The sequence below is a fragment of the Gallinula chloropus genome (assembly GCF_964237585.1).
Source record: "Gallinula chloropus genome assembly, chromosome: 4".
NCBI lineage: Eukaryota > Metazoa > Chordata > Aves > Gruiformes > Rallidae > Gallinula > Gallinula chloropus.
The window spans coordinates 35,370,876-35,397,229 of NC_140088.1; the positions used below are offsets into that span (position 1 = coordinate 35,370,876).

The following is a 26,354-nucleotide window of genomic DNA, read 5'->3' on the forward strand; positions in this document are numbered from 1 at the left end:
ACAGCCGTGCAGCCGGACAAGTACACAGTGTGAGGCTGCTGCTGTATCCTGATCTCACACCTGCAGGGAGAGCTGTGTTTCCAGCACGTTAAAGCGCATTTGATTGCTATCCCTTTTTTCCCTTCCTTCCTTCCTGAGAAAGGTGCTTTCTCAAGGATTAGTCCTCACAACTCAGCACACTCATCCTGTGGTGAACAGAAGGGTGACTTTTTTGGCTGTTAAATGTTCGATCCAGTGGTGACAGTCTCAGACCTCAGAAGTCGCATTGCTCGTAATTAGATCTTGCCTGTGATTGCACGGATATCAAAACTGACAGTTCTGGGAACTTTAAGGTTTTCCTTTAAGACCTTTAAATGTTGCTGTCTTCCAGAAGTTGTGTTCTCATCTGCCTGGGGAAGAGTATAGAATATAGTGTGCTTTGTCTTGAATAGGTTGAAGGGTGATCCTGCTTTCTGCTCTGGAAGCAGCTGCTGTGAAAGTCTCATTGTTGTGGATGTGTGGGTCTTGTGCATTGAATAGGAAGGCTCATCAGATGTATGTCACTCTCCCTCCCTTGCCTCCCACCCCTAAGTAATAGGATTCAGAGACCTGACAGTCTTAGAGAAAAAAACATGTTTCAGAACTGAGGCAAAACCTGTCTCGGGTGTCCTTGCCCACAGTGGTGGGGGGGGAGGTTCTGGAGATAGATGATCTTTAAGGTTTCTTCCAACCCCCACCACTCCGTGATTCTCTACAAAGATAACTAGTTTCATTATGGGGAAATGTTCTGCTGGTCTGCAGTAAGGTATGTGGCCTTGTTCTCTGTGCACAGTCTAATAATTTAGGAAGGCAGCATCCCATTCTTTCAGCTGTGGGAACTGTCTCAGTGGGAAGGAACATCTTGTGAAGGAATCCTGGGGAATGCTTCCTGCTGACAGGCACAGGTCTGGGTTTAAGCTGCAAACAGTTGAACTTTGTCATTAGATCATTCTTCTGCTAATATACAACTTATGACTTGGCTTCTAGCTGGAGTAACTGCAACAAAACTGCTATGCTGTAGTCAGTTTGGGTTTGAGAGATGTGTATAATATGGATAAATTAGATGAGGCTGTCCGTATTCTGGCTGATCTTAGAAATGTCTCTGCTAGGAGTAGTATGATGTGCTTTAGCACTCCGTTGTGGCTTTTATTCTGTGACTTCCTGCTTGGGACAAAATACCTTTTTTTCCATGACTGGAGCATAGAGAAATGCCTTTCTTGTGCCTTCACTAAAAAGGAGACACCCCTGGAGCCAGTGTAGCTTTGTGCTTTCAGATCTGGAGATCTCAAAATTAGATTTCCTGCAAAGCAAAATTACTTTATTGATTGTTAAAATGTGAAGGTGATACTGAATTTCAATATCACTTCCGAAGTTGCTTTGAAGTGCACACTGTCAAGCTTGTAAGTATCTTATTTGGGGAGGAGAAAGGCTAATTAGGGTGGTGCACTGAGGTGAGTGGAGCACTGCAGACCTTCCAGTATGTGTAAGGGAAGAGGAAAAAAAAATGTTTAGTGGAAAGTTGGTGAATAAATGAACAAAGAGAATAGGAAATCTAATTCTTAGTTTGAACAGACCAAAACTCGTGTCTGTTGGATGAAGTAGGAGAACTGTCTTGTGGGGTGTGGGGTTCGAAGCAATTCAAAAGCCATGTTTCAGAGTCAGGTTGTATTGTGTATGCAGAGAAACCTTTCTGAGATGTAAATACAAGATTTTAGGTGAGTATCAGACTGATTGCTAAAGCAGATAACTGACAAGAGGGTAGGTGTCTCCTGGCATGTAAGGCTTTCTAGTTTGTTTTGGTTTTTTTTAAAAATACTGGCAAATGTAAAATTTCTTGATACAGACTAGGCATAGAAGCTGTATCCTCTGTGCTCTCAGAGAGAGGGGCACTCCTGGCCCATGGGTCCCACTGCAATTGGGAAACAAACAAGGTTAATTGGTTTAAACCAAGGCTTCCCACTTGCTGATTTGAAAATCATGATGAAAGTTCGTGATTCAGATAATTCATCTAAGCTTTGTTTTGCATTTGATGTTTTCTTAAGAGGAGGGTTTATTCTAATCATTTAGGTTGCTGTGTTACTGCTTCTTGCTAAACAGGATGATACTATTTGCATCCACCCATTTATGCAGTTATATCACAGTGAATGTTTACATTAGGAAATGGTTGGTTGTTTTTACTAGCTGAATAATTTTGTTCCTCGTGACTTGTACAAAACTGTATTTGAATAAAAAGCTCACATTGAATATGCACTTTTTAAAATGATGAGACTATAATAATGCAAATCACGCACTGGATACGTAAGAGAAAATAGGCTTGCTGGAGCATGTGCTACTGAAACTGAGCTGTTTTAACAGGGTGGTGTTATCTGTATGTTTAAAGGAACTGCTTGGTTTTGGTCATTGTGTTCTTCCAGATCTTAGGATGAGCATAACTCATCCTCCCTTGTCTTGTTTTTATTCAGAGATTGTAAGGCAGAAACATCTCTCCCCCGTTTCCTGCTGCCTCCCCCGACTTCACGTGAACAGGGCTAATGTAATAACTGAATTGAAGAAACTGATCTGTCTGCCTTTTTAAGAAAAAATTCTTTGGTATGTCAGTGGGTTCTGATTCTGTACACTTAGTGACTTTCTCAAGTTTAGGAATTACACTCTTCAAACATTCTCCAACAGCTGTGTGCTGCTTGGATATGGGGTGTGTGTGTGTTTAAGTGACTGTTTTGGGCTTTATCTTAAATTGTCATTAGCTTAGAAATAAATTGAATGAGTGTAATTTTGAAAAATGTGTTTAAAATCCATTTAAAGGAAAACGTTTGGAATTTAAATAGTCTGTCTTATGACCCTTGTGAAACGAGGACTAAGAGGCAGGCTTCTCAACAGCTCCATAGTGTATCTTGGTTGCCAGGGACGTGCATGCAGGAAGGTGCCAGCCCCCACAGGGTTCCACATGCCACACCAGTGAATTTTACTGGAGGACTTTACACAGTCAGGCTGTCAGTGATGCATATGCAGTGTCTTCCTGAGCACCAACCAGTAAGAACCCAGCTGCAAATGTTTGTGGACAGGTCGAAGTTGCTCTGGATCAGCCCTGGAGACTTGCTGCGACGGCGCGTGCCTTGACATGCACACGCGCCCCGGTTCCTGCGGCCAGCCCTCCTCGCCCGCGAGCTTCGGCTTGCGTGAGCGCTGCCACCGAGGCAGGGCAGCTCACCCACCCGTGTGCTCTGCAGTTGGAAGGAGCAGCAGCTGTCACCTTGCCTTCAGATACCACCTCTGACTGCTTCCCACTCATCGCTGTTGCCTGCGTGAGGGGAATAATGCTCAGGTTTCTGCGAAAGGGCTGGGAAGAAGTTAAAAAAAGGTGGCTTCTGTGCTTGCAGCTGGTGAGGAGGACAGATCTGCAGGCATCTGCAAGTCTGGGCAGGAAGCCCTAGAGATAGGATGTTAGGTCCATCGAGCACGTGGACAGGCAAGGTTACAGAGCTGGACCTTTAGGAAAAGTGTGTGACTCCCTCCCTTAGCAAAGGAAAGGGGAGTTTCTGCTGAGGGGTGGTTCTAAAATGTATGATATGGATAAGCTCACGTTGTATAACAGCTTCTCTTATTTGGGTGTGTCTGAGAAGAGGGGACTTAACTTTCTTAGCTACATGGGACTGAAGAAGAATTTTCTTTTGGTCCCCAGAAAGCTCCCAAGTTCCTGTTTTTCTAGAAATGGAAAAAGTGGAAACCTTTGCCTGAGGAAAACGTGGATTTTTCACCCTATCACGCGGACTTTGGGGGTGTTTTCTGTCATGCTGCTTTTAAGCTGCAGGCTTGGGGGTAAAGGCTGAAGAAAAGCCAAGAGGAGACTGCAGACTTTGTCCTCTCTTGTTTCAGTATCATCTCCAACTGCTACTCCCTGATACTTGCTCTGGGTGGTGCCTTTAGCAGCGTCCCAGAATCAGCAGGCCATCCCCACCCTTCTCCCATGATACAAGGATCAAAATAAGACCCAGCCACCCGCTGGCGTAGCCCCATTGCCGGCTCCCACACACTGGTGCCCGTGCTCCCATTTTCTAGTGCTGATCTTGGGTCTGCAATTGTTTCTGAGAAGTCAGGTGCTGGGAGCTCTCTGGCAGTATGATGTTTACTTGCTTCATGCAGACCGTGCCTCAGTGTCACTCTTGGCAGAACCACTGGCTCCCGGTTAGTCCGTGGGTTGTCTGTGATGGCGTCCTTCTGTCTTTGGCTGTTAGCACCTCTGATTTCTTTGTGCCTTCTGAGGGCTCTTTCTGGATGGATGCGAGCGAGGCCTCCCCGGGCGCGTGGCGATAACCTGCAAGGAGAGGCCGTGGCTCTGGTTTCTCATCTGGTGGGTGTGCCGTGAGCGCGGCCATTTCACTGGCTGATCCTTTGAGCAGTGGACTCTGTCCGGCTCTGGACTGTTTTCCAGCTGAGTATTTGTGGTGATGTCAGGCAGTGTGAGAAGGGAACATGACTTGGCAGGACAAAGCCTGCAGAAAGTTCAGCTCCACATTTGGCCAGGAGCCTCTGAGGGAATGAGATCTGCGCACACACTTTCTGCTACACAGCCTGTCACACGCCCTCTCACATGCTCCCTTCCTGTCACACAGATCCTCTTTCTCTCATTTTCAAACCTTTAACCCTTCCCTCTTAGCTTTCACCCTCTGGGTTGATAAGGAAATGCCAACAAAACAAAATATGCCTCCATTTTTGCTGTTACTGTATCTTCTCAGTGTTTAGTTGCAGTGACCCCCAAAGCAGAAATAGATGGTGCAGGCCAGGATCCAGAATAGCAGAGTCAAAAGCAGGGCAAGTTTGCTTTGCAACAGAGCTCTTAATAGTCCTTTAATCTGACCTGGACCCCTGTGCCAGTCTTTGCTATGTTTGTTGGCAGCTCTTCTGATCCCTGTTCTTGTTAAACGGCAGTCTTCTGGCTGCTCTTGGTGTGCGTAGGTACACCTGCTGCAGAGTAGGAACCCCTGCCTCTCTTCTCCTAATCTTAGCAGAACCTGCCAAAGTATATTCCCAGCAATGGACAAGCAGGGAAGTAGACTAACAATCAAGCTTACTTAGAAACCATTTAAAGCTCTTGTTGTAGCGTCCCTCCAAGGAGTTCTTTATATGGGTATTTCTGTAGCACTGTCGTTTCTTCTGACCTCTGCACTACATCGAGGGATGGTGTTTCTGTGAATGGGAATCGGTACTTTTCCCCTACTGCCCTTAAGGGAATCTTAATGAGTTTCCTGCCTGTTTTGCAATCCAGTACTGTATTTCTGTTTTGCTTCTGAGCGGTAGTATTTGTTTTGATTGATGCTTTTAGGTGGGATGGTGCTTGGATACTAAGTGCTGTATAGTTACATGATGAAGAGGCTGTTTCCCAGAAACAATCCTCTTTGATCAATACGCTGCTCATCACTGTAACTCTGCAAGTGTGCTCAGGGTGGGAGGAAAGGGGGACGTCAGAAACAGCCAATTATATTGTAAACAACCCTCTCCTTTACTGCCTTTTCTTTTTTTGCCTCTTATTCTTCATGTTCTACTATTTCATAGCTGCTAGAGGGTAGTTTGAAAGAGAAGGTGGTCTGGGCGAGACTGTAGGAGTTAGGGGCTTATAAGTTCTCTTCCTGGTTTCGCTGTGATAGATCCTACAGCTTTACTTGTCCTTGGTCGTCTTGACCTCATGGTAAAATATTCCATCTGCTGCTTCTTGCTGATGTTATCTGTTTTAGTGGGTGTTCAGTGCTGACAGAGGGCTGGGCCGTGTTCCTGCTCAGAGAGGTCAGCAGCAGTTCGGGATGCTGATGTTGAAGAGATGGGTTGTGACAACCTGGGACGCTGAGCTGATTTCCCGTTTGCGGTGCCAACTGATAAAGGCATTTGGCTAGAATAGGTACGGGTCATGAAATGTTCTTCCCTGGCTGCATGGTTCAGTGTAGATTAAATTATTTTAAAGGAAACAAAAAGGTAAGCAGTATATTGTGTGATTAATTGTTCTTCTCATTTTCTACATGCAGAAGGAAGGACCTGCAGTGCTCTTTCCTAGGCATAATCTAGGTGGTTCTCATAGTGCTCATAGGTCTTGCTAGTTAGCAGATTATTTTGAAGCTTTCTAGGTTGATTGAACACTTTTCATTTTTAAGTTTTTCTTTTGTGTGTGTGTATTGGTGTAGTTAAAATGTGAAAAAATGACACCATTAGCAAGTACAGGGGCCCTAGGAAGAAAAATGTGCAAACCAAACCTACCTTTGAAGAGGCACATTCATATGTGCAAGTGAAAAAAAAAAAAACCCACCCAAAATTTACTGGTAGGATAGCTCAATTTGCTTGGGGAAGTAGTGGGTGGTACTGACAAACGGATGAGTTTCCATAGGGAGAGTCTGCGATCTCAGCTGATGCTGGGTCCTGTCCCTTCCCTTTCTTCTCAAGGAGTGGCAGAGAGCTGCCCCTTGCTCCTCTTTTAGCGGGAGGGGGCAGCTGCTTTGCTTTGTGTGTTTCCTCCTCCTGGGAGGATCACAGATGGCACTTTTCCTGTTGTTAGCTGTGTCAAAGCTTCAGTTGTGCTTGCTGCCATCTGAAGGTCTGTGCTCATAGCAGCGTCGACCTGTTGATGAGCTGGATTCTCAGCCGGCCATGGGAAATTGTTGCAGTTCAGCTACAAACAACAAGTTCTGCTCATGCTCATCTCTGTGGTGCTGCAGAAGTTGGTGTCACTCCAAAGTGGCTGTGCTCTGTCTGCTCCCTGTGTCGGGGCACTGGCCTCACAGCTTATCTGGCCAGGCAGAGCTGAGAAGGGATCACTTGTCATTTTACAAGATGGTCTGGAGGGGTTTGAAGTGGGGAGGATACTGCTACTGTCACATCTTCCTTGCTGTAACCAGTGCATGCCCTAGGTTAGCCCCAGGGTCAAAAGCTGAGGTGACAGTAGAAAGCCTGGAAGGGTTAGAAAGGGTTAGAACTTTGTTAGCCAGACTTGGCTTGTGCAGTCAGAGTTCAAGGGAACTTGTGTCAATGCCCTTTAAAGGAATTTCATGACAGCAACGTGGCCACATCACTCCTGATATCACTTGTTCGTTTCCAGTTCATTAACCAGGATAGACCCGAATCTATCCTCTCTTAGCACCATCTCTTCTCTGTCTCTCTGTCTGTCCCTCTCCCTTTGTCAGAGGGACTGATACTTCCATGCAAACAGGAAGAGAGGCGAGAGCAGCCCCGTGCACGGTGTGAGTGAACTCCAGTAACCTCGTCTCCTTTCTCCTCCTTTCAGTTGCAGGACGAAGAGCATCTGGCAGTCGTGAGGGAGGAAACAGAAAGGCACAGCCCACTTCAGGATCTTACCCACCCTGAAAGCAGTCACATGGATACTCTCTTTTCCTCTTGCTCCTTATGTTGACATGGCACTCTTGCTTAGGGAGAAACCAAGAGGTGAAGACAAGGGCAAAGCCAAAACATCAGCCTTTGACAGGCAAGGAATGATGAGAGGCAGGTGAGAGGGAAGGAAGCATCTGGTTCTGGCTGAGGCATGTGGGCAGGAGAGCTGACTTCTCACAAAACGGTTACTGCTCTGAAGATCATAGACAAGGAGTGAGTTTGGGGTTATGTGGAACAAAGCAAAGGTACTTGGAGCTGATTCTGCTCTGAATGACTGAATTCTCTTTGGTAGTACCACTGTGCCTTATGATCCTAATTTGCTTTGCTAATCAATGTATTCAGTAGAGAGGTTTCCCTTTTTGTTTCAGTCCTGTATTCCTTCTTACCCAAGGTAGGGTGGAACTAGCTTAGGATTTCTGCTGCCACTGTTTGTTTATAATGGTATATTCTGTCGGTCAAGAGCATCTAAGTTGTATTAGGTTCAGATTCAGAAAGGTCTAATTGTGGAAGGAAAACTATGGAGACTGCCCTCCAGTCTCCCAGAACTCACCTTGAGGGTGTTTTTCTGTAATGGCCTGACTTTCCCTTCCTTGGTTTCCTTCTGTTTAGGCATACCATCTTCCAGGATAGTACCCTCCGTTGAGCTGTACGCCATCGTTACACCTTCCTGCTTTTCTTTCCAGTGCTCTTTCAACCAAGTGACTCATTTTGTTTATTTTAATCTGTTCAGTTGTTAGTCACTTCTGCTGCTTTTCTCTCAACTCTGCCACGGCATCCATATCTGACCTGCGTAGGAGACAGCAAGCTGTGTGCTGAGACTGGACTAAAGCCAAAGGAGGTCTTTGCAATAAGAGCTCAGTGCTGCACTGAGAACTTGATCGAGCTCAGGGATGCACGAGCTCAAAGGAAGAGACAAATGCACGGGCAAAGGTCATGCCAGAAGTCAGCAAAGTCATGGGTACTAAAGGAGTTGGTCAGCAGCAGGAGTGAAAGGCAAAGTGTGGGGAAGGGGAGCCTCTACAACTCAGAGCTAGAGAGGCAGAGGTGGGAGTAGGACCCTTAACTTGGGAGCTAGAGACCAGAATGCAGCTGGCTGTGCAGCCAGGAGTGACTGGTGGGGCTCTTTTGTGTAGCTGGTAGAGGTGGTAACAACTTGCAAGGCTTGCAGGCTGCTGCTGCATGCTGGGGCAGCTGCTCATGGTCAGCTGAAGCTTAGCTTGACAGCATGTGAAAGCAGTCAGGAGGCTGTAGCTTTTTTTATCAGTTTGGGACTGACAGTGGCTGGCAGATTCCTTCAGGCGGTTGTCTGTGTGCTTCTGACAGATGAAAATAGATAATGTGGCTCTAAACTGTGTCCCTGTGGCTCTCTCTAGAGAGGGATTTACCGTGGGGGCACACAGCTAGTGTCCATTCCCTAAGAGTTAGAGAGTTTCATTAACACACTGTTACCATTCCTTACCTCCCTCTTGCACTGCTTTGCACACCATTTGCATGTTCTGGCTCTCCCGCTGACAACCTGAAGTTGATCATTTTTCCTTGTGAGTTTCAACACTTTTCATGTGTAATGTTACTTCATTTCCAGAGTGACAGATCGGTGTAGGATTCTTTTCTGCCCTGAAAGGTACAAGTGTCTCTTTCAACTTGGTCCTAATTTAAGCCCTGTTGCACCTGTACTTCTGCAGGGCTTCCAGACCTGATAGCTGCTACAGTGTTTCTTGAGAAGCATGACAACGCAGAAGGAAGGAAGAGGAACAAGGCAGCATGAGCTGGGGATAACCTTTTGTTTCTCAGAGACAGCTACAGGGTAGTACCGAGTTCCTTGAGGAGGTTTGTGAAAGTACTCTGGCTGCTACAGCAGAGATGGTACAGGAGGAGCATTACCTCACAAAATACTGGTTATCCTTAGGGGAGGATTGGATCAGTTGTGTCTTCTGCAGGGCTTAGTTCTGTGCTGGTGCTGTAAAATCTCAGTCCCACAGTTTTTGGTGTGTGGTTGCTTTTGTTGTTGTTGGTTTGGGGTTTTTTTTTCTTGGACGTTTAGATGCGCAGTTGGCTTTTGATCTCCACGGCAGCATCGCCACTGTGATTTGTGTGTTTGAATTTCAGCAGAGTCCCTTATGCCCTGTTGTGAGCCCAGCTTTCTGAGATAGATTCACTTTGGGTGCTGGCACTCACATTTCCTGTCTGAATGCCTTTAGAAGCTAAAATGCCAAATTATATCCATGCCTTTGGGACCCCTGAAAGATAGCCCTTCGTATCAGATGCGTTTGTTCACCACCGGTCTGTTAGGCCCATGCACTAAGGCACAGTCCTGCTGAGGCGCAGCTGTGTGACGCATAAGCACAATCATGGTAACATATGTATATAGATTTACAGTGTCTTCTGCTGATGCAGATGTGTTGCAGAGCACGTACTTGTGCTTCACTACCACCAAAACTGAAACATAACCATGTATTTTCCCTTGGCAGAAGGCTGTAGGATTTTGTAATTTACTGTTTCAGAACTCTTGACCAGTAAATCCTGTTTTGAAAGATCCTGGAGACTTGCACAAACTTCCTAAAAAGCTATCGTTTCCTCTGGCTGTCCAGTGTTTGGAGGTAAAGAGCTCCTTGTGGTTTTCCTCTAATTATTCCTGCACTTTGTGGTACAGTTTCTTTAGAGACATATGTGCATCTGGTCTGGCTCCTGATCCTTAAACTTCTCACAGAAAGCATCAAACAAGGAATGCTGGGGAGAGGACAGACCTGTTTGGCAGAAGTGCCCCAGTAACTACATCTGGCTAGTTTGGTTTCTGCCTGTGCTGTGCTGGCTGAGGCAATCGACTTCACTTGTCCTTAACAAGTGGGATGGAAACTAGGCATATCCCATAGCATTATGTCAGTCTATGATGGGTCAGATTGAAGACTTCCAGAAGAGTGTATCTGTGCTTCAGCTGGGTTTGGGGAGAGGACTCAGCTGAGAGGATTGGATGAGACTGTTGCTGGATGAAGTGAAGGATGGTTTTGGTCCTTAGCATGAGGGGCAAGAGCTGAGGCTGCCACCTCTAGTCTCTGTTAACACCAGTTTCTCTTGTAGTAGTACTGATCTGGGGACCATTGGTGTCCTAGTTGCTCCATTGTCTCACAAAAGAAAGGGAGAGGGAAGAAATGGAGTAAGGTGAAGCCAGTGGTGACATGTTTCAGAAATCTTTGGTGTCTTATTTGAGATGTGAGTGGCAAGGGCTGACAGAAGATTGTTTCCTTTAGCCTTTCATCTATATGTGCTTCCTCACTGATGCATGTCAGCTCATCAGGTTCCTCTGTTCTAGATGCTGTGTTAGAGAGAAGTGATTGCTTCATCTGTTGTCAGTTGGCCAGTAAAAAACTAACAGAGTTGAGACAGTGGGAGGCAGCACAGTAGATGATGTCAAGAAGACACTGTTCCCTCTCACAGTTACAGGTTGCATCACCCTTCTTTTTTAGTTGGGTGGTGGTGGTGCAAATCGGAAGATACAAACCTCTAATAACTTGATTATTAGGACAAAACTTGGCAAGCTTTTTAGTCATCTGAAAACAATCCTCTTGTGTTTCTGTGAAAACTCCCTGACCTAGTCCTGCAGCCTTTTGCTTGTGTGCCTGCGGAGAAAATGCTAGTTTACGTTTCTTTATCTAGCACCAGGGCACTCCTGTTTGTAGTTGGGTCAGTTTTCCACGGCCTGCAACTGTTACTAGATCTGCAAAACTAAAAAGTGTTGTGTTGTAGGAGCAGAGAAGACAAGAGGCCTTTCTCCTATCTTCACCATTCTGTTCTGGGCAGACTGGAGGCTGGTGCACCAAGTAGGAATGCGTGGGTTGGTTTTACAGCATGAGAATAGCAGCTGGCAGGCCTCAGCCCCTTACCATGTCCCGGCTATGCACATGGATTTATACTTCTGTCCATGCTGTGTGCTGCAGACTTCTGGCAATGCCTTAAAAGTTTGCAGTCTCTTAGAAACTCCCCTTTGGGCTACAGATGTCCTGCTGACAGCAAGTTTCACTCTTGCAGTGTCAATCCATGATGATTGTGTGGGTGAAATGGATTTGAGATCCCTTCAGACTGTGTCCCACTCTTTAGCTGTCTGGTGTATGTCACAGTGGTGGTTGAGATGCACTAAGACTGAAGGAGGCAGTGGGGTCTAAGCATTGTCAGGCAGTCCCTCAGATCATCACACTCTTCCTTTGAAAAACGACTGTGGTACTGCTGCTAGTGATTCATTCTACACGGTAATTAATGTTTGAGTCTTTTGCATGGTTTAAAGGAATGTGGAGATGCACTGAGGCAGTGCACATGGCTTTCTTCTTTCATGCCCAAACATGTCCAGAGACATCTGTTATCGACATCAGTGAGGAGCTTACATGGGACTAGGAATACAAGTTGGGTTTGGGTTTGCTTCAGTGAAGTTCCTGTCTCTGTGTGATGTTCTGTGCCTCTCCACAAGGTTTTCAGTTATTGCAGGATTTACTTCAGAAACTTTTAAAAAAATTGTGATAGTCATGTTGTTCCTTCAAGGACTCTGAGTCTCTTTGAATTGGTTGCAAATCACATCAGTTAGGTTGTAGTCTCACACAGTAGGGCTTCTTCCTTTCTGTGGCTTTGAATTAGATATTTTCTGCCACTGCTTTTATCCTAGATTGTCTGTTTCTCCAGCAATTCAGTGGCTGCTTGCACCAGAGGAGAGGGAGCTCTGATTTCCTTATGCAGTCTGAGGCTGTGTTTATAAAGGTCACATGAATTAATATGCCCTGTGGTTTTTAACACCTGCATCTATTATCTGCCACGGCGTAATAAAAGATGACAGGAGCTCTGCAGGCTTGACAGTATGACTGCATTTACACTTGATGACTGTTCCAGAGTGCTGGGTGGTGGTAATGGTTTCTTGAAGTACCACTTTCATCTTTGCCTTTGGCATTCTGAAAAAAGGTTGCACCATCTCGTCCAGGAGGGAGACAGGGTCTTGGGACTGTGGCCCTCTGCCTCTTCCCAGTCAGCACTGCAGTGTGTGAGGCACGCCTCTGCTTACCCGATGGTTTTGTGTCTGGTCTGCTGTACGGCTTTCTGTCACCTCCTGTCTTTCAGAGAGTGGCAGGCTTCCAGTGCTGATCTCAGTCACTCAAGTTAAACTGGCACAGGTCTTTAATGCAGTTGCTTTTTAAATCGCTAATCCCTTTAGCTTGCATTGGCAAATCACTGCGCTGAGATCAACTGATCAAAGGTTCAGTCAGCTTAGGGTTGTTCACACTACCAGTTTGCATCAGTTTCCCTAGATCTGCTCAGTCAAATCAGTAAGGCCTTTTGTGTGTGTGTGTGTGTGTGTGTGTGCAGGTGAGGCTTTTTGGGAGAAGTGATTGGATTTGCCTTGCAGGTTCAGGTTCTGCAGTGGAGTTAGTGCTGTGTAATAAAGATGCTGTTCAGTATGGTTTTCAGGTTCCAGGAAAAGGTATCCTCAGAGGGTTGGTGATTAATCTATTTCCCAAGGGTGGCATAATGGTAACTTGAATTTCTTGCTGTAGCTGAGGGGAGGCTTTGTCGTCTTCATCTTTGATACATGATTGATCTTGAGCTACTGATGTTAATAGAGGAATTCGGGGGTTTGTAGTTTTTACATAAATCGTTGTATCAAAACTGTTTTTCGTGGCTTTGTGCAGCCTTTGCAGTGCATGCCACAAAATCCAGAGCAGCTGCCAGCAATAGGCTGTTTGTTACTGGAAGCTTTAACAAAGGCCACCGGTTGTAAAGTCTGGAATTTCCCTCTTACACACTTGGAGAGGTCGGCTGAAGTTCCCTGGTGGCATTAGCAATAACGAAGATTTTTTCCTGCTTTGATAAATACTTTGGCAACAAAAGGACAGATTTGCACCTGGACATGTTAATCTTGTACTTTTTACCGCAGTTTGTTAAAATATTGTTTATAAAGAGCATAAACATTGATGAAATTTATTGTCCCTTTTAATAAATAAGGAAACAAAATCTCAATGCTTGCTTGTGATGCAGTTTGTAATAGATTTTGGGAGTAAGTAGCCTCAGTAGTTGAACTATTGCCTCTTTTGCATCTGTGTGTTGTTTATGTGGGGTTTTTTTTGTTCCCCTGCAGGTACTTCCTTTCTGACTTGGAGTAGCAGATTGGAACTAAAGATCTTGAAGAAAGACATATGCAGCCCCCTGCTCGGCGGTAACAATGCTGCAGCGATGAGATTATAGCGAGCCCTTCCTGTGTGGCCTCCATGGGTCCCACTCAACTCAGCACACAGGATCATGGGAAGAGGGTGGCAAGTGTATTTGAGATGGAGAAGGAAGGGCTTTTCCTCTTCTCTGGCTCAGAGAACCCCCCTGAGCATGCAGGTATGGAAAAATCCTTCCTAAATCCATGCAAGCTAAAGGCTGGCCTTTCCTTCAGCTCCAAGCAGAATTGATACTTGGCAGAAATTGAGTGAGTTCTGCTCTCTGGGTGCTTCAAGCACAGAAGGTCTAAGAATAAAATAAGCTGAAGGTGACTGGATTTATCAAGGCGATAAATGTGTTGAATATTTTGCTTATTTGACCTCAATGCTAGGCCCATAACAGTAAAATGAATTTGTTAGTCTTATCAGAAGTTCTTGAACAGTAAAGCTTTTGCTACAGGTGCCAATCCAATATGGATTAGTTATGCAAAGAAAAAGTAGGTTCTTGCAGATTCACATAATGAAAAGACAGTAGGATTCTCCTCTACATGCTTCTTTTTCCAGAATGTATATTATCCACGGTAACGAAGCATCTTGTGCCATGATACTGTGAAGGTACTTCACATAAAAAAAGAAGATGGGAAGCAGAATCAAACCAAGAGTAATCTGCCACAAAGAACTGAAGTTAAAAGAGCATTAGCAAACAGAATTGAGGTTTTGCAGTTACTGCTGCTGACACACACAATCCTGTGCTTTCAAATTGTAAAAAGCCTTGGTATAACATCTCTGGATATGTAACAGGAAGAAAAAGGAAAGTGCAAGCGAGGTGTCCAGGATATTTTCATATCTGATACTATGACAAATAAATGTATCTGGACAGTGAGGCAGTGAGAAATCCCTGGTATAAAAAGGTTATCTGTACATGGAACTAGGACTCATCAGAGTAGAAGCAAAGAGAGTTGTTTACAGGTGAAGAGTACAATAAATTTTATTGCAATTTATACAGTAAAAGTTCTTAAAGCAAGTTTGAGGACAGGAAAAGAAAACAATTGATAAATGCCTTACAAAAATGCCAGAAAAAAACCTCAATATGTGGAAATATATTATTAAATAGGGGACCTAGCAAAGAAGCAGTACAGAAAATGGCATTCATGCTTCATACATATCAAATTATTTCTGTGTTGTCTTTGGCTACAGAAAATGACAATAATAAGTTATAGAAGGAAAATGTTTCATGTTCAGTTACAGAAAGTAATTTGAACAGATCAAAGAGTAAGCCTATCTGCCTGAATAAAATGGTCATAGGAATGGTAGTCAGATGTTTATGTAACTTCTTAAAGACAGCAAAGTCTATTGTATTAGTTTGCTGTCCCTCAGAAACTTATAAACATCATTTGAGGCTTTTGTGAAGTTGTTAATGCCAGTTAATATATATGCAGCAGCAGACTAAATAATTTAAAATAACTGTAGGCATTGAATAATTTCCTCTTGGTAGCTGATTGTGTGAAGAGAAATATAGTAGAACAAGACAGGGGAGTATCAGAGACTTAACCTTTCTGATGGCATTTTCCTGCTGTCCAGTCTGTACTGAGAAGTGCAGGCCAAAATGAGTGACCTCCAGACCTTTGTAAAGTCAATGGGATTGAAAATCAACACCAAGATACTTGAGACTGTGAAAACCAATATGTAGTGAAGACCACTAATAATAATTGCTGAGACTGACCTAAAATCACCTCAGGAATTTGAACAGAATACTAAGTGTAACTGAGGGTAAAGATAGAAGTATTAGAACCATATGTACAAAAATGAGATGTGCCTTTGTCACCCTGATGCTGATCAGGAAATGCAACTGCCTTGTCCTGCAAACCAATACTTACAAATTATTTCCACTGTAAAGGTTTTTCAAGCATATCTAATGATAATCTGAGGACTCATCAAGGTGTGCTGTTTGTAAGATTTATGAACAGCCGCTGTAGCAGAATCTACAATATCTGACTTACAGAAGAATACTTGCACTGTCAGCTGTGCAGAAGGACATAGCAGCTGTCAACATGGCTAGAATTAAGTGGAATGGGGAAGAGACACTTATGGCAAATAGGGAGGGAATACTCAAATAACATTGGCAAGCATTTGGCTTGAATGCTTAAGGTGAGACGTGTTGGAGTAGACCATAGATTCTTTTGGAACACACAGCCAGTGACAAAATTAAGATCTATCAGAATGACACAGGAAGAACTGATAGCTGCTGCACAAGGCCATCTGAAATGTGATGCATTAGTGAAGGCCTTGCATGTCAGATGGACAAGCAATATTTAGTTAATGAACTATTAGTATGAGAGTGCTTTGTTTTTAGGAGCAGAGAGCACTCTTGAAGAAATGATAGGTTCAGGGTTCCAAAAGTTCAGTTAGTGCAGTGGGCTGTTTGCCTGCTTATTGCCTCTAATTCCACAAATTCTGTCTCAATGGTTTTCCTTAGGTGTTCCAGTTACAGGGACAGCCTACTCAGTCTGCCTTTTCATAGCGTTTCAGCATTGGTGTTCTGTGACTGATGAACCATTTTTCCTGAGTATGGCAGAGAATAGAAGAGAGCTAGAGCTGAATTCTGAACAAAATTGCTTTCTGCACAGTCTTGGATTTCAGCTCAACGTTTTCGCGGCTCTTTCTCACATGGGTAACTGAACTGTTGCTCCTGCTGATGGAAAGTGCAGAAGAAATCTGGCCTTGAGTGTGTTTTAGGACTTCCACCCTATTTAGGTGGGGAGTAAGTGTGAAGCTACACCTGCTTATATAGTTGAGGTGAAAGTGTTTGGATTATGTCAGAAGTCAGTTTGTTGCAGAAGACAGGCTTGCACAGAAAGGGGGAGCCTGTGACATCAGAGACTTGATCTTTTCATCTGTGTGTTTGGGAGAAGGTGGGTGTAAGTGAGAGTATTGATTATTGCAAGGAGCGGGGCAGTCAGCTGCGAACAACATGCTTCCTTCACATGTGTGGGTTTTCTTGTCTTTGTGTTTTCTCTCCTTGGTACTGTTAGTTTTGGTAGAAAATCCCCCCCTGAAGCGGAAGAAGGGCCCAGCCCCTAAGATGCTGGGAAATGAAGTGTGCAGCGTGTGCGGGGACAAGGCCTCCGGCTTCCACTACAACGTCCTGAGCTGTGAAGGCTGCAAGGGCTTCTTCCGCCGCAGCGTCATCAAGGGTGCCCAGTATGTCTGCAAGAACGGCGGCAAGTGTGAGATGGACATGTACATGCGTCGCAAGTGTCAGGAGTGCCGGCTGCGCAAGTGCCAGGAGGCGGGCATGCGGGAGCAGTGTGAGTGCGGGCAGCGGTGCTGGGGCAGGAGGCGTGCGGGGGCGGGCTGGGGGCCCATGGGTGTAAGGAGGGGGTTCACGTGTGAGCGATGCAGGCTGCCTGCAGGATGTGTGTGGGAAGTCGCTGGGAGCTTAGGGATCACGTGGAGAGGTGAGGCTCTTAGTGGAACAACACTGGTGTGCGGAGAGCCCCAGCCCTGCTGTATTCTTTGAGCTTGCTGTTTTGTAAGAACTAATGGAACATGATACCAGAGGAAAGACTTGCAGCTAAGATTTAGGCGTTATTCATTATGCTGTCAGCCATATCAGTAAACTCTGGCTTGTCTGTCTTGTGATCAGGACTGCAAGGCTGGTCACTGTGCCCCTTAAACAACAGGCACTTTCCTTTGCCTTGTGCTGTGAGCGTGACAGAGGTCGAAGGCAGCACCGCATTACTGCAGTTGTGTTTGTGCAGACCTGATGTTGTTGCTCCTGTTAGTGAACTCTGCTGTTTTTCTCATGTGAGCCAAAAGACTGTTGCTTCGGAATATTCAGCAGTATTCCTGCTCACATATCAGGACGTCCCTCTTCTGCAAGGCGTCTGGGTTTCATCTCTTTGCCAGCCAAAACCGGCTGAATGGATGCTCAGTTAACATGAAATCTGTGTGGAGTTGTCTTCTCTGACATCCAGCGCTCAGAACAGTTGAGGAACAGAGGGTATTTTGGAAACATCTAAAAATACTTCTGCAGAAAGCAAGTCCTGCTGAGTTGCATCACGGAAACGTGGTGTTCAGTTTTTCAACATGAACCATTGCACACTTAACATACATAACCAGTATCTTTGTCACACTGGTTGTATCAGCATTACATATGTTGTCTTTGCTCCATTTTCCCCTGCTCCTGAGAGCTACAAACAAGATGTCTTTGAAAAGCTATGGAGCAAGGTTACCTGTCCACCTTGCTACTCATCTGTTCGGGGTAGATACTAGAGAGCCTCAATGCGTTCATGCGTTTTTACTCTGCTGTCTTTTGTTGGAGACAGCTCAGGAAAATTAGGCCAAAAGGAATCTTTGGGTTGTTATTACCAAGTGCCTGGCAATTCTTGTCAGCACTCTAATCCCCACTGCAAATTCGCCTTGTTAATCTTGACAGAAACCGAGGGCTTTTTCTGCCAGCTGTTTCACTTGGAAGGTCACTCCAGAACTTCCCTCTACTAATTGTTGGAAACATTCTTCTAATTCCCAGACTGAAGTTATTCATGGCCAGTTTGTTGTTCTTAAGCCAGTGTGAACCATGAAGTTAAATTGTTCCTTCATGGCAAACTGAGTAACTTAGATCACTTTGAATTCAGCGTGGTGTAGAAGCTTGCACATAGGCAGATTTCAAGATTCAGTAATACCTGGTAACTTGTTCCTCATCTGTAAATTCTTTGTGCACTAAGTCCTAAGATGAAGGACTGTAATTGCTTGGATAAATTACTTCCCTTCCTAAACTAAACTTTAACAGTGTGACTGGCATTCTCTAATCTAACAGATGCCCCTTAGTTTGGTAATTCTATTGAATGTTTTTACTGTTAGAATTGTAAGTTTTGTGTGTGTGTGTGTGTGTACCTGTGTGCACATCTTTCCCTGTTGAAAGTCAGGGGTAAAGGTGGCTCTCAGCTTGAATGTGTTGTGTTCCTTGTCTTTGCCTCCAGCCCCACAGGCTGTCCATTCCAGAAGGCTCTCTTCAGTAGCTCTCCATTCCTTGTCTTCACATTTAACGTGATGCTTTTGAGAAGTGCCAGTATATACTCATTTAGTCTCTGGGCTTGCTTTCCTGTGGAGCAGCCATGTTTCCTTGCTGTCTGTGCATAAAAGACAGATACAGAATTTTTCATCACTCTTTGACTTTGCAAACAAGATTTTAACTTTATCCTTAAGATACGGGTTCTCTTCCAGTTGGCCCCTTTTCAGCTTTTTTGTTCGTTCAGCACTAACACACAGGATGATTCTCTTGACTGTAGTCCTTGAATCTAGGTATGTCTAGTAGTTCTGGATTTTTGGATGCAGCTTGCAGATAGTTTTTGCAGCTTAACAGCAAACCTCCTCTATGTTCAAGTCATTGAATTTTCCAGTTAACTTACTTACAGGACATTAACAGGTTCTTGCATTTAAATTTGCTGATGAGCAGTTGGTCTAAATAGGTTTTTCACAACACATGCCTCTGAGTTGTTTTGTACCTTACAACCTTACATCTAAATGGTATATCATTTGACTTGACGACTGAAGAAGACTTCCAGCCCTACTCCTGCAGGACATGAGGTTTTCAGTATGCTTTATGCAAAGATATTATTTGAATTCTTCATCTTCTGGTTTATTACTACTCTACAGTCTGCTGCAGATGTGCTTTGTAGAGAATTGTCCTTTCACTCTCCAACTCCATTCAGTACTGACTCTAACCTCCCAAGAAGATGATGAAATGACACAAGCTGTTAATTTAACAATATCAGACAAAGACACAACAACAGGATAACATAAAATACAGCATGTGAAGAGAACACCCGTTGGAATCAGATGTGTGACATTTTGGGGTATTGCTCAGTGGGGAAAGGTGCTGTTGTGATGCCCTGCAGATCTCAGAAAGACAGAGGGAGCTTCTGTCCTTTGTGAAGGCGTTACATGACAGCATAATAAAAAGAAAGGCAATGGAACAACTTGAAGTGGGGAAAAGAGGGACAAACCAATAAGTATTCCTGTTTGCTGTCTGCATTATTTACACTCTTGACATACCAGATACAGGCAGCTGTGATCTCTGCATCCACAGCACGTCACCCTGTGTTTGGTGTGGTTTCCAGTGTGCTCCCATGTCAGACTGATCTCTGGCTCTTCCTGCTTTAGATGTTCTGTCTGAAGAACAGATCCGATTGAAGAAACTGAAGAAGCAGGAAGACGATCAGGCTCGGACAGTTGTGGTGCATCCGAACCCCCCGAACCCGCCAAGCCCTTCCCACAAACTGACACCTGAACAGTCAACCATGATAAAAAAGCTTGTGGCGGCTCAGCAGCAGTGCAACCAGCGCTCCTTCACAGACAGGCTCAAAGTGACGGTAAAAACTCTTATCGGTGTCCCCAAAATGAGAAAAAGTGAAGTTTGGGGAGTTTGGGTTGTGGGTGAATTATTGGAGGGTGTAGGTACTTCAGGTATTGCATCTGGGGGCTAAAGATCTGTAAAGAACGGGAAAGGATGAAGTTCCTATGTGTGTCGCTTTCTCTGTTCATCTTCTCATCTTTCTTCCCTGGCTCCATCTTTCACATATATATGTTGTCTCTTCCTGTTTTCACAGCCTTGGCCCCAAATTCCTGACCCTAACAACCGTGAAGCAAGGCAGCAGCGTTTTGCTCACTTTACAGAACTTGCCATTATCTCTGTGCAAGAGATTGTGGATTTTGCCAAGCAACTACCTGGCTTTCTGGAGCTCACCAGAGAAGATCAGATCGCTTTATTAAAGACATCTACCATAGAGGTGAGAGTTTGGCTCCAGCACAATACATAGTAGCAGAGCTGAAACAATTCGGAGTACCCACATGGAGGACTGGTTCCATCAGGGGTTTTTTTGGGATGGCTGGTTGAAGGACTTCAGTTATGAGACCATTACTGCAGTGTCAGGCTATGTTAGCAAAGGGCCATGGAGGTGAATGAGGCCAGAGCCTTGGTAGTGGTAAGCAGGTATTTCCCCCTTCCCAGGAGCAGGCACTACTAAGGATGCAGCAGAATTTACCGTGGATTTATAAGCACTTGAGAGAAACTGCTTGGAGGGTGGGCTTTTGGGGTTACTTTGATGGTGTTCTTTTGTTGGTGTTTGTTGGGTTTTTTGTTGGTTTCTTTTTTTCCAGAGATGCTCTCACACTCATCAAGTTATTGTTGTTATAACATTATTTTTCAAATTGAGTATATTCAAATGTGTATCTGTGGCGCTTCGGGACATGGTTTAGTGTTGGGTTGATGATTGGACTTGATGACCTTGGAGGTCTTTTCCAACCTTAAAGATTCTGTGATTTCTGGTTTCAGGTGATGTTGTTGGAGACATCTCGGCGCTACAATCCAGAGATTGAGAGCATTACCTTCCTTAAGGACCTGAGCTATAACCGGGATGACTTCGCCAAAGCAGGTGGTGCATTAGACAGGTGTTTCTTCCTTCCCTGTGTCTTGCCTTCTTTCATCTTCTCCTTTGTAACGTGGGCTGGTGGAAGTACTATGTAGGGCCTTAAAGCTTAGGTCAGCTGTAGAGATTCTAGTCTGTGAGCAGGTGTTTGGAAGAGAGAATTAATCTCTGCTCAAATCAGTGGAACAGGATGAGGCCCAATAGCCCCACAAACCCTTTTTTTTTTTTTTCTTTTTAACGTGTGATATTAGCTCAGAGATCTGACATGTGGTTTGAGAGCCATCTCAGATCACAACAAATCAAACTCCAGTCTTCTCCCCTTTGCAAGTATATCACTGGCTAATGCAGATGCATGCTTTGAGTGATGACATTACTGTGATTACATTGTAGTTGATATGAAGTCTGTACTGTGCACTGGAGATCCCTGCAGTGTGCTTCAGCCATGTCATCAGCCTTGTACGTGATGATCCGTGGTGACGTGATTTCTGAAGTCTGTAATGAACATCTGTAATTTCAGATGAAGTAACAGGAAGTGTGTAGCTTCAGCATTTCTGAAAATGAGACTTTGGCTGTCCTTCATGTGGTTTGATTCCTTGGGTAGCTGTCTAACCATTTATACTTGAGATGGCTTTTATATACAACTGTCCTCTTTGACGCTCTTCTAGCTTTTTCAGACTGTTAGGAAGGAAAAAAACAGGCAGCCAGAAAGGTTCCCTGTATGTTGCTCACCCTTCTCTGATGCAGTTGTACTGCAGGAAATTAGAAACTTAGATGCTGTCTGGGGGGAAAGACTTAAAGTTTTCAGCATGATTGTAGAGCACGTAGCTGATTTGACAGTGCATCTCTGTATGTTATGACAATAAATACCAGTGCATTTCTGCCACACTGCAGTTATCAAAGGACATGATTGGAAGCCTGAGTCAGGCTCTGCCTCAGCTTTCCCAGCTGGTTAAGCTCAGAGAAATGGCATAGTTCAGACTTCTTGGACCTACACATTTTCAGCTCAGATGAACTTCAGATTAATCTGAAGCATGGGATTAAAGCTCTCTTTGAAAGCAAGAGGGCTGCAGGGTTTGAAGTTGCTGTGGGAGGGGGAAGTGTGCATATGAGGTACTTGTGGGCTTCTGACTTTTTGATGGACTTAGCTGATGCTGTGTTCCTTTGGCTGTTGCCTATTAACGTGCTGTGGGGAATTCCAGGCTCAGAGAAAACCCAGAAATAGTGTGATTTTACAGTTAGAGTCCAACTCCTCAGCCACTGCTCTTAGTACTCACCAGTAATGGTGGGATGTAAAGGGAACATAATGTAAGGAATTTTCCCTGCCTGCCTGTCCTCCTTACTACCTTGTGTATGCAGTGGGTTTCTGGCAGCTTATTCCATAAGAGGGAGAGAGTCACTGCCTCACCCTGTTCTCTTCTGTGTGTTGCAGGTCTGCAGTTTGAGTTCATTAACCCCATCTTTGAGTTCTCAAAGGGAATGAATGAGCTACAGCTCAACGATGCTGAATATGCACTTTTAATCGCCATCAACATTTTCTCTGCAGGTAAAAAGCCAGGGAGATCTGAAGAGCTGCATCAGTGAGTCAGAGGGCAAAGAAGGTAGAGTGTTAAGGAAGGTCACAAGCTGAAGAGGAGCAGTAGAGGGTGTATAAGGTCTACTGATAAAGGGACTGTGTTACTACTTCTGCTTAGAGTATTCATTATATCCTGAATTTTCTAGTGCTGCCTCCAGAGGAAATGAGATTCCTCACTGCTGTAAAAAAGTGTATAGAAAAATTAGCCCATATTTATCTTCCTCATTTAGAAACAGCTGTTTTACTGCCCCCATATCGCACTTGGCATGTCTCTGGTGTGATGCAGGTCACGCGGCAGGAGTGACATCTGCTGGTCAAAGGAAAGATACTCCGGATGCGAGACCTGTAGCTCTGGGCCAGGACAGGGCTTTGCAAAGAAGCCACCTCTACTCTTTCCTTCCGTTTTCTCTCTTGTGATCTGAAAGAGAAATTATTGGTTTTCTAACTGGCTCAGCTGCTGGAGAGATTCTCCCGTTCCCCTCCTGGATGGGCAGCTTCTTACCTTCCCAGAGGCAGGAATGTGAGACAAGCCACACTTAAATAGTGCTGTTTGGTCTCTAAACATCCACCTCTACCGGAGTTAGGTCTGACTCCCAATACACAGTAGACGTGATTGGGAAGTGTCAGTTTTCCATAACTGTTGTAGCTGCTGCGGTCCCGGATGACTCCCAGCTGTGCTGGGTGAATGCTAAATGAAGTTCTGGGGAAAGAGCATACTGAGGGACTGGGGGTTAGGCAGGGATGTCAAATCCACTGAAGCAGCCTGTGGCAACCTTACTTGAACCTACTTTTTGGCAGACCGACCGAATGTGCAGGACCAGTCCCTGGTGGAGAGGCTGCAGCACACCTATGTGGAAGCCCTTCATTCTTACATTTGCATCAACAGACCAAATGTAAGTGCCCGACCAGAACATCCCCAGCAATGATGCAAACAGATCCTGTGTTTATGCAGGCACAGCTCTGCTGTCTGTAAGAGGTCTCTCACTGCTTGAGCTGTCATGCTCTTCTCTTCTGTGGCTCCGTGGTAGCAGCTGTAAATGGGGGATTTGTGGGCTGTCATGGCCTGCTGTCCTGTTCCATAGTTTAGCCAGCGTGGGAAGTCTGGAGTTTTGGGACATGGTGTGGTATTTATGTTCCTCCACACTGCCACCTCCTGGAGAATACCAGGCTTAAAGGAAGTCAGGATTGTGGTTACAGCAGATCATCTGGTGTGTTTTGTTTTGTTTGGGCTTTTTTTTTTAACAAAGTTTTAGTGTGAGTTTCCTAACAGCTGCTTATTTTTCTGACTCTGCAGGACCGCCTGATGTTTCCACGGATGTTAATGAAACTGGTCAGTCTTCGGACGCTGAGTAGTGTCCACTCTGAACAGGTGTTTGCCCTTCGGCTGCAGGACAAGAAACTCCCTCCCCTGCTCTCGGAAATCTGGGATGTGCATGAGTGACTGCATGCTCCCAGGGCACTGACGTGCTGACGTAACGCCATCTCCCAGCCTTTGCTAATGAGAAGCCAGCCTCCCCTCCCCAAAGCACTGAACTCTGGGCTAGGCAGTGTGGGAGCGATGAGCCTGGGGTTTCAGTGTTGTCATGAGACTACGCAGGAGGCAGCTGGGGTGGATCAGATGGGGGTTGGTTTCGATGTACTGCCTGTACCCCAACGGAGTAACGTGAAACATCTGAAAACAGTAGAAATGAAGACCTTCCCCCCACACACATACACCTCTTTCTTCGGAGTCTTCTTCTTCTCTAAGCATGCCCTGAGGGTTTGCCCATTGATCCTCTCTTGTTGATTATGAAAATGAATTTGCAGGAACTTGCCAAACCCTCTCTCTATTGAGAGTAACCCAGCTCAAAAGGCTTCTGCAGGGTCCCCAGTGTAGCTGGATCTGAGGAGCTCAGGGAAGTCAATGTGGATGTTCTAGGGGTTTCACTGGGTTTCCTTTAAATAAAATCTCTTGTATGTGTTGCCCTTTACAATGATTCCAAGAGAAGTAGCTGTTTCTTTATTATGAGACTTCATCTCTAGAGCTGCCCTTTCATTCTGGCCCTCCTTTGGAGAAAGGATTCCTCTAATGTGTAGTGCCCTTTGTCTAACAGGGAGGCCCTCTGGGTAGGGAACATTTGTATGTCAGAAAGATGTCAGGCATCAAGTAGTGGATTTTTTTAACATAATACATCACAGTTTTATCTCACGATGGTTCTCAGCCAGTTCACTTTACCTTTGATTTGCTAACAGCAGGAAAACTTTAGTTCAAACCAGATCAGGACGTAGATTTTATCTTTAGTGGTGGAATAGAAAAAAGATAGGTGGGAAGGGCTGGTACCTAGGCTAGGTAGGTGTGGTGGAAGGATCTCAAAAACTTCCAAGAATCTGGAGCATGTGGCATGTGTTCCAGGGTGGGTGTGATGATTGATGTATTGGCCAAGGAGAGAGGACACACTGCATTTAGTGAAATATGTGGGCATTGCGTAAACTATGGGCTGTACAACTCTCAGATCATGTGCTGCAGGAATATTTGGTGTAACCAGATCCACTTGCGTCTTCTTCCTTTTGCCAAAGTCTTTCCAAGGTACTTCCTTGAGGTTTTACTGATGGTCATGGGTTATGGAGGTTCCTCCTGTATGAGGAGTGCCAACTGCTCTAGAAGGACACTTGGGTCTCTTATCCTTTCTTCACTTTGGGCGCTGAGAGATCCATGCTGGATTTATGCCCCAAGTTCTTAAGTATCCACATCAATAAGTATTGTAGGATTTACAGCAATATTTTGTCTGACAGAAGAGAAATACACTGTTGTAAAACATGTTCCTTATTTTCCAAGAAAGAACATCTTACAGCTGATCTCAGAGATGTAACCTGAACTATCCTGGTAGCTTGGTCTCATGAGTCTTCTCTGTGATAGGGGTCTATGTTTGCTTGCCCGGTGAGCATCCCAAGAGCCTAGGTTCACATGGCTCGTTTTTTGTTTGTTTCTTTTTTTTGTTTGGTTTTATTTTTGGCTGTGTATCTGAGCGCTATGCCCGTGGTGAGGGTATCGTGTCCATTTTGCACTTGAGGTTGGTCCCCTGCCACTGGCCTTCACTCTGCACCTTTGTAAAGCACTTGTAACAATCTGTAAAATAATCTGTTGTTTTTTATAACTCATTGCAATTGCAAAAATTCTTGTTTTAAATCTGTATTTTTAACTAATCTGTTTGAGAAATGTTAATGTTTATATAAAAGAATAAAGCCTAATACAGGATTTTGACATTATCTGATGCGCTGTCATTAGACTGGAGGAGAGTGGGTGAAGGTCTTGATGGTATCAAGTTTAAAGCTCATAAAAAAGTGAGTATATTACTTGGGGAGAAAGAAGCAGCAGTGAAAAAGAAATAGCATTGCAACTTCCAGCAGTTTCTTTGGGCCTGTAGTATGGGACTCTTAGCTTGCTGTGTGCCAGAGCTGACGCGTAGGTGAAGTGGATTAACTGTATGTCAGGAAGACAGTGAATTACCCGTTCCTACCTCCCCTTGATTTCTGCAGCTGCATTCGGAATTGAACCTTTCTATTCCATGTGCTCTGCTGTGTTTTCTGCATATCATGGCTCCCCAAAATTCAACTAGTCCAGTGTGCCCCCGGCTTTCAAGTAGATTTCAGCAGGTTCCCAGCTGATAAGCTGGTATGACTACATCAGAAATGATCAGCAGCAGATGCACAACAGGAATAGGTGTCTCTGCATATTACCCAGAAAGGAAGTGTGGAACTGGAAAGCAGAGAGCTGTCCAGCATGAGCTGCTTCCGAAGCGCTTGGTCATC

The 26,354-nt window shown here is 44.8% G+C and overlaps 1 protein-coding gene across 2 annotated transcripts in view; it reads left to right on the plus strand.

The window, feature by feature from the left end:
- NR1H3 (nuclear receptor subfamily 1 group H member 3) overlaps positions 1-25,800 on the plus strand; it is a 29,057-nt gene extending 3,257 nt beyond the window's left edge. For both annotated transcript variants that reach the window (XM_084262934.1, XM_084262933.1), the window contains exons 2-9: positions 13,496-13,743; positions 16,595-16,870; positions 19,728-19,936; positions 20,174-20,353; positions 20,899-20,998; positions 22,422-22,535; positions 23,364-23,458; positions 23,860-25,800. In XM_084262934.1, the coding sequence (XP_084119060.1) occupies positions 13,626-13,743; positions 16,595-16,870; positions 19,728-19,936; positions 20,174-20,353; positions 20,899-20,998; positions 22,422-22,535; positions 23,364-23,458; positions 23,860-24,006 (1,239 nt within the window). In that variant the 5' untranslated portion in view covers positions 13,496-13,625 and the 3' untranslated portion in view covers positions 24,007-25,800. The remainder of the gene's footprint in view (positions 1-13,495; positions 13,744-16,594; positions 16,871-19,727; positions 19,937-20,173; positions 20,354-20,898; positions 20,999-22,421; positions 22,536-23,363; positions 23,459-23,859) is intronic.
- Positions 25,801-26,354: the final 554 nt, after the last annotated feature.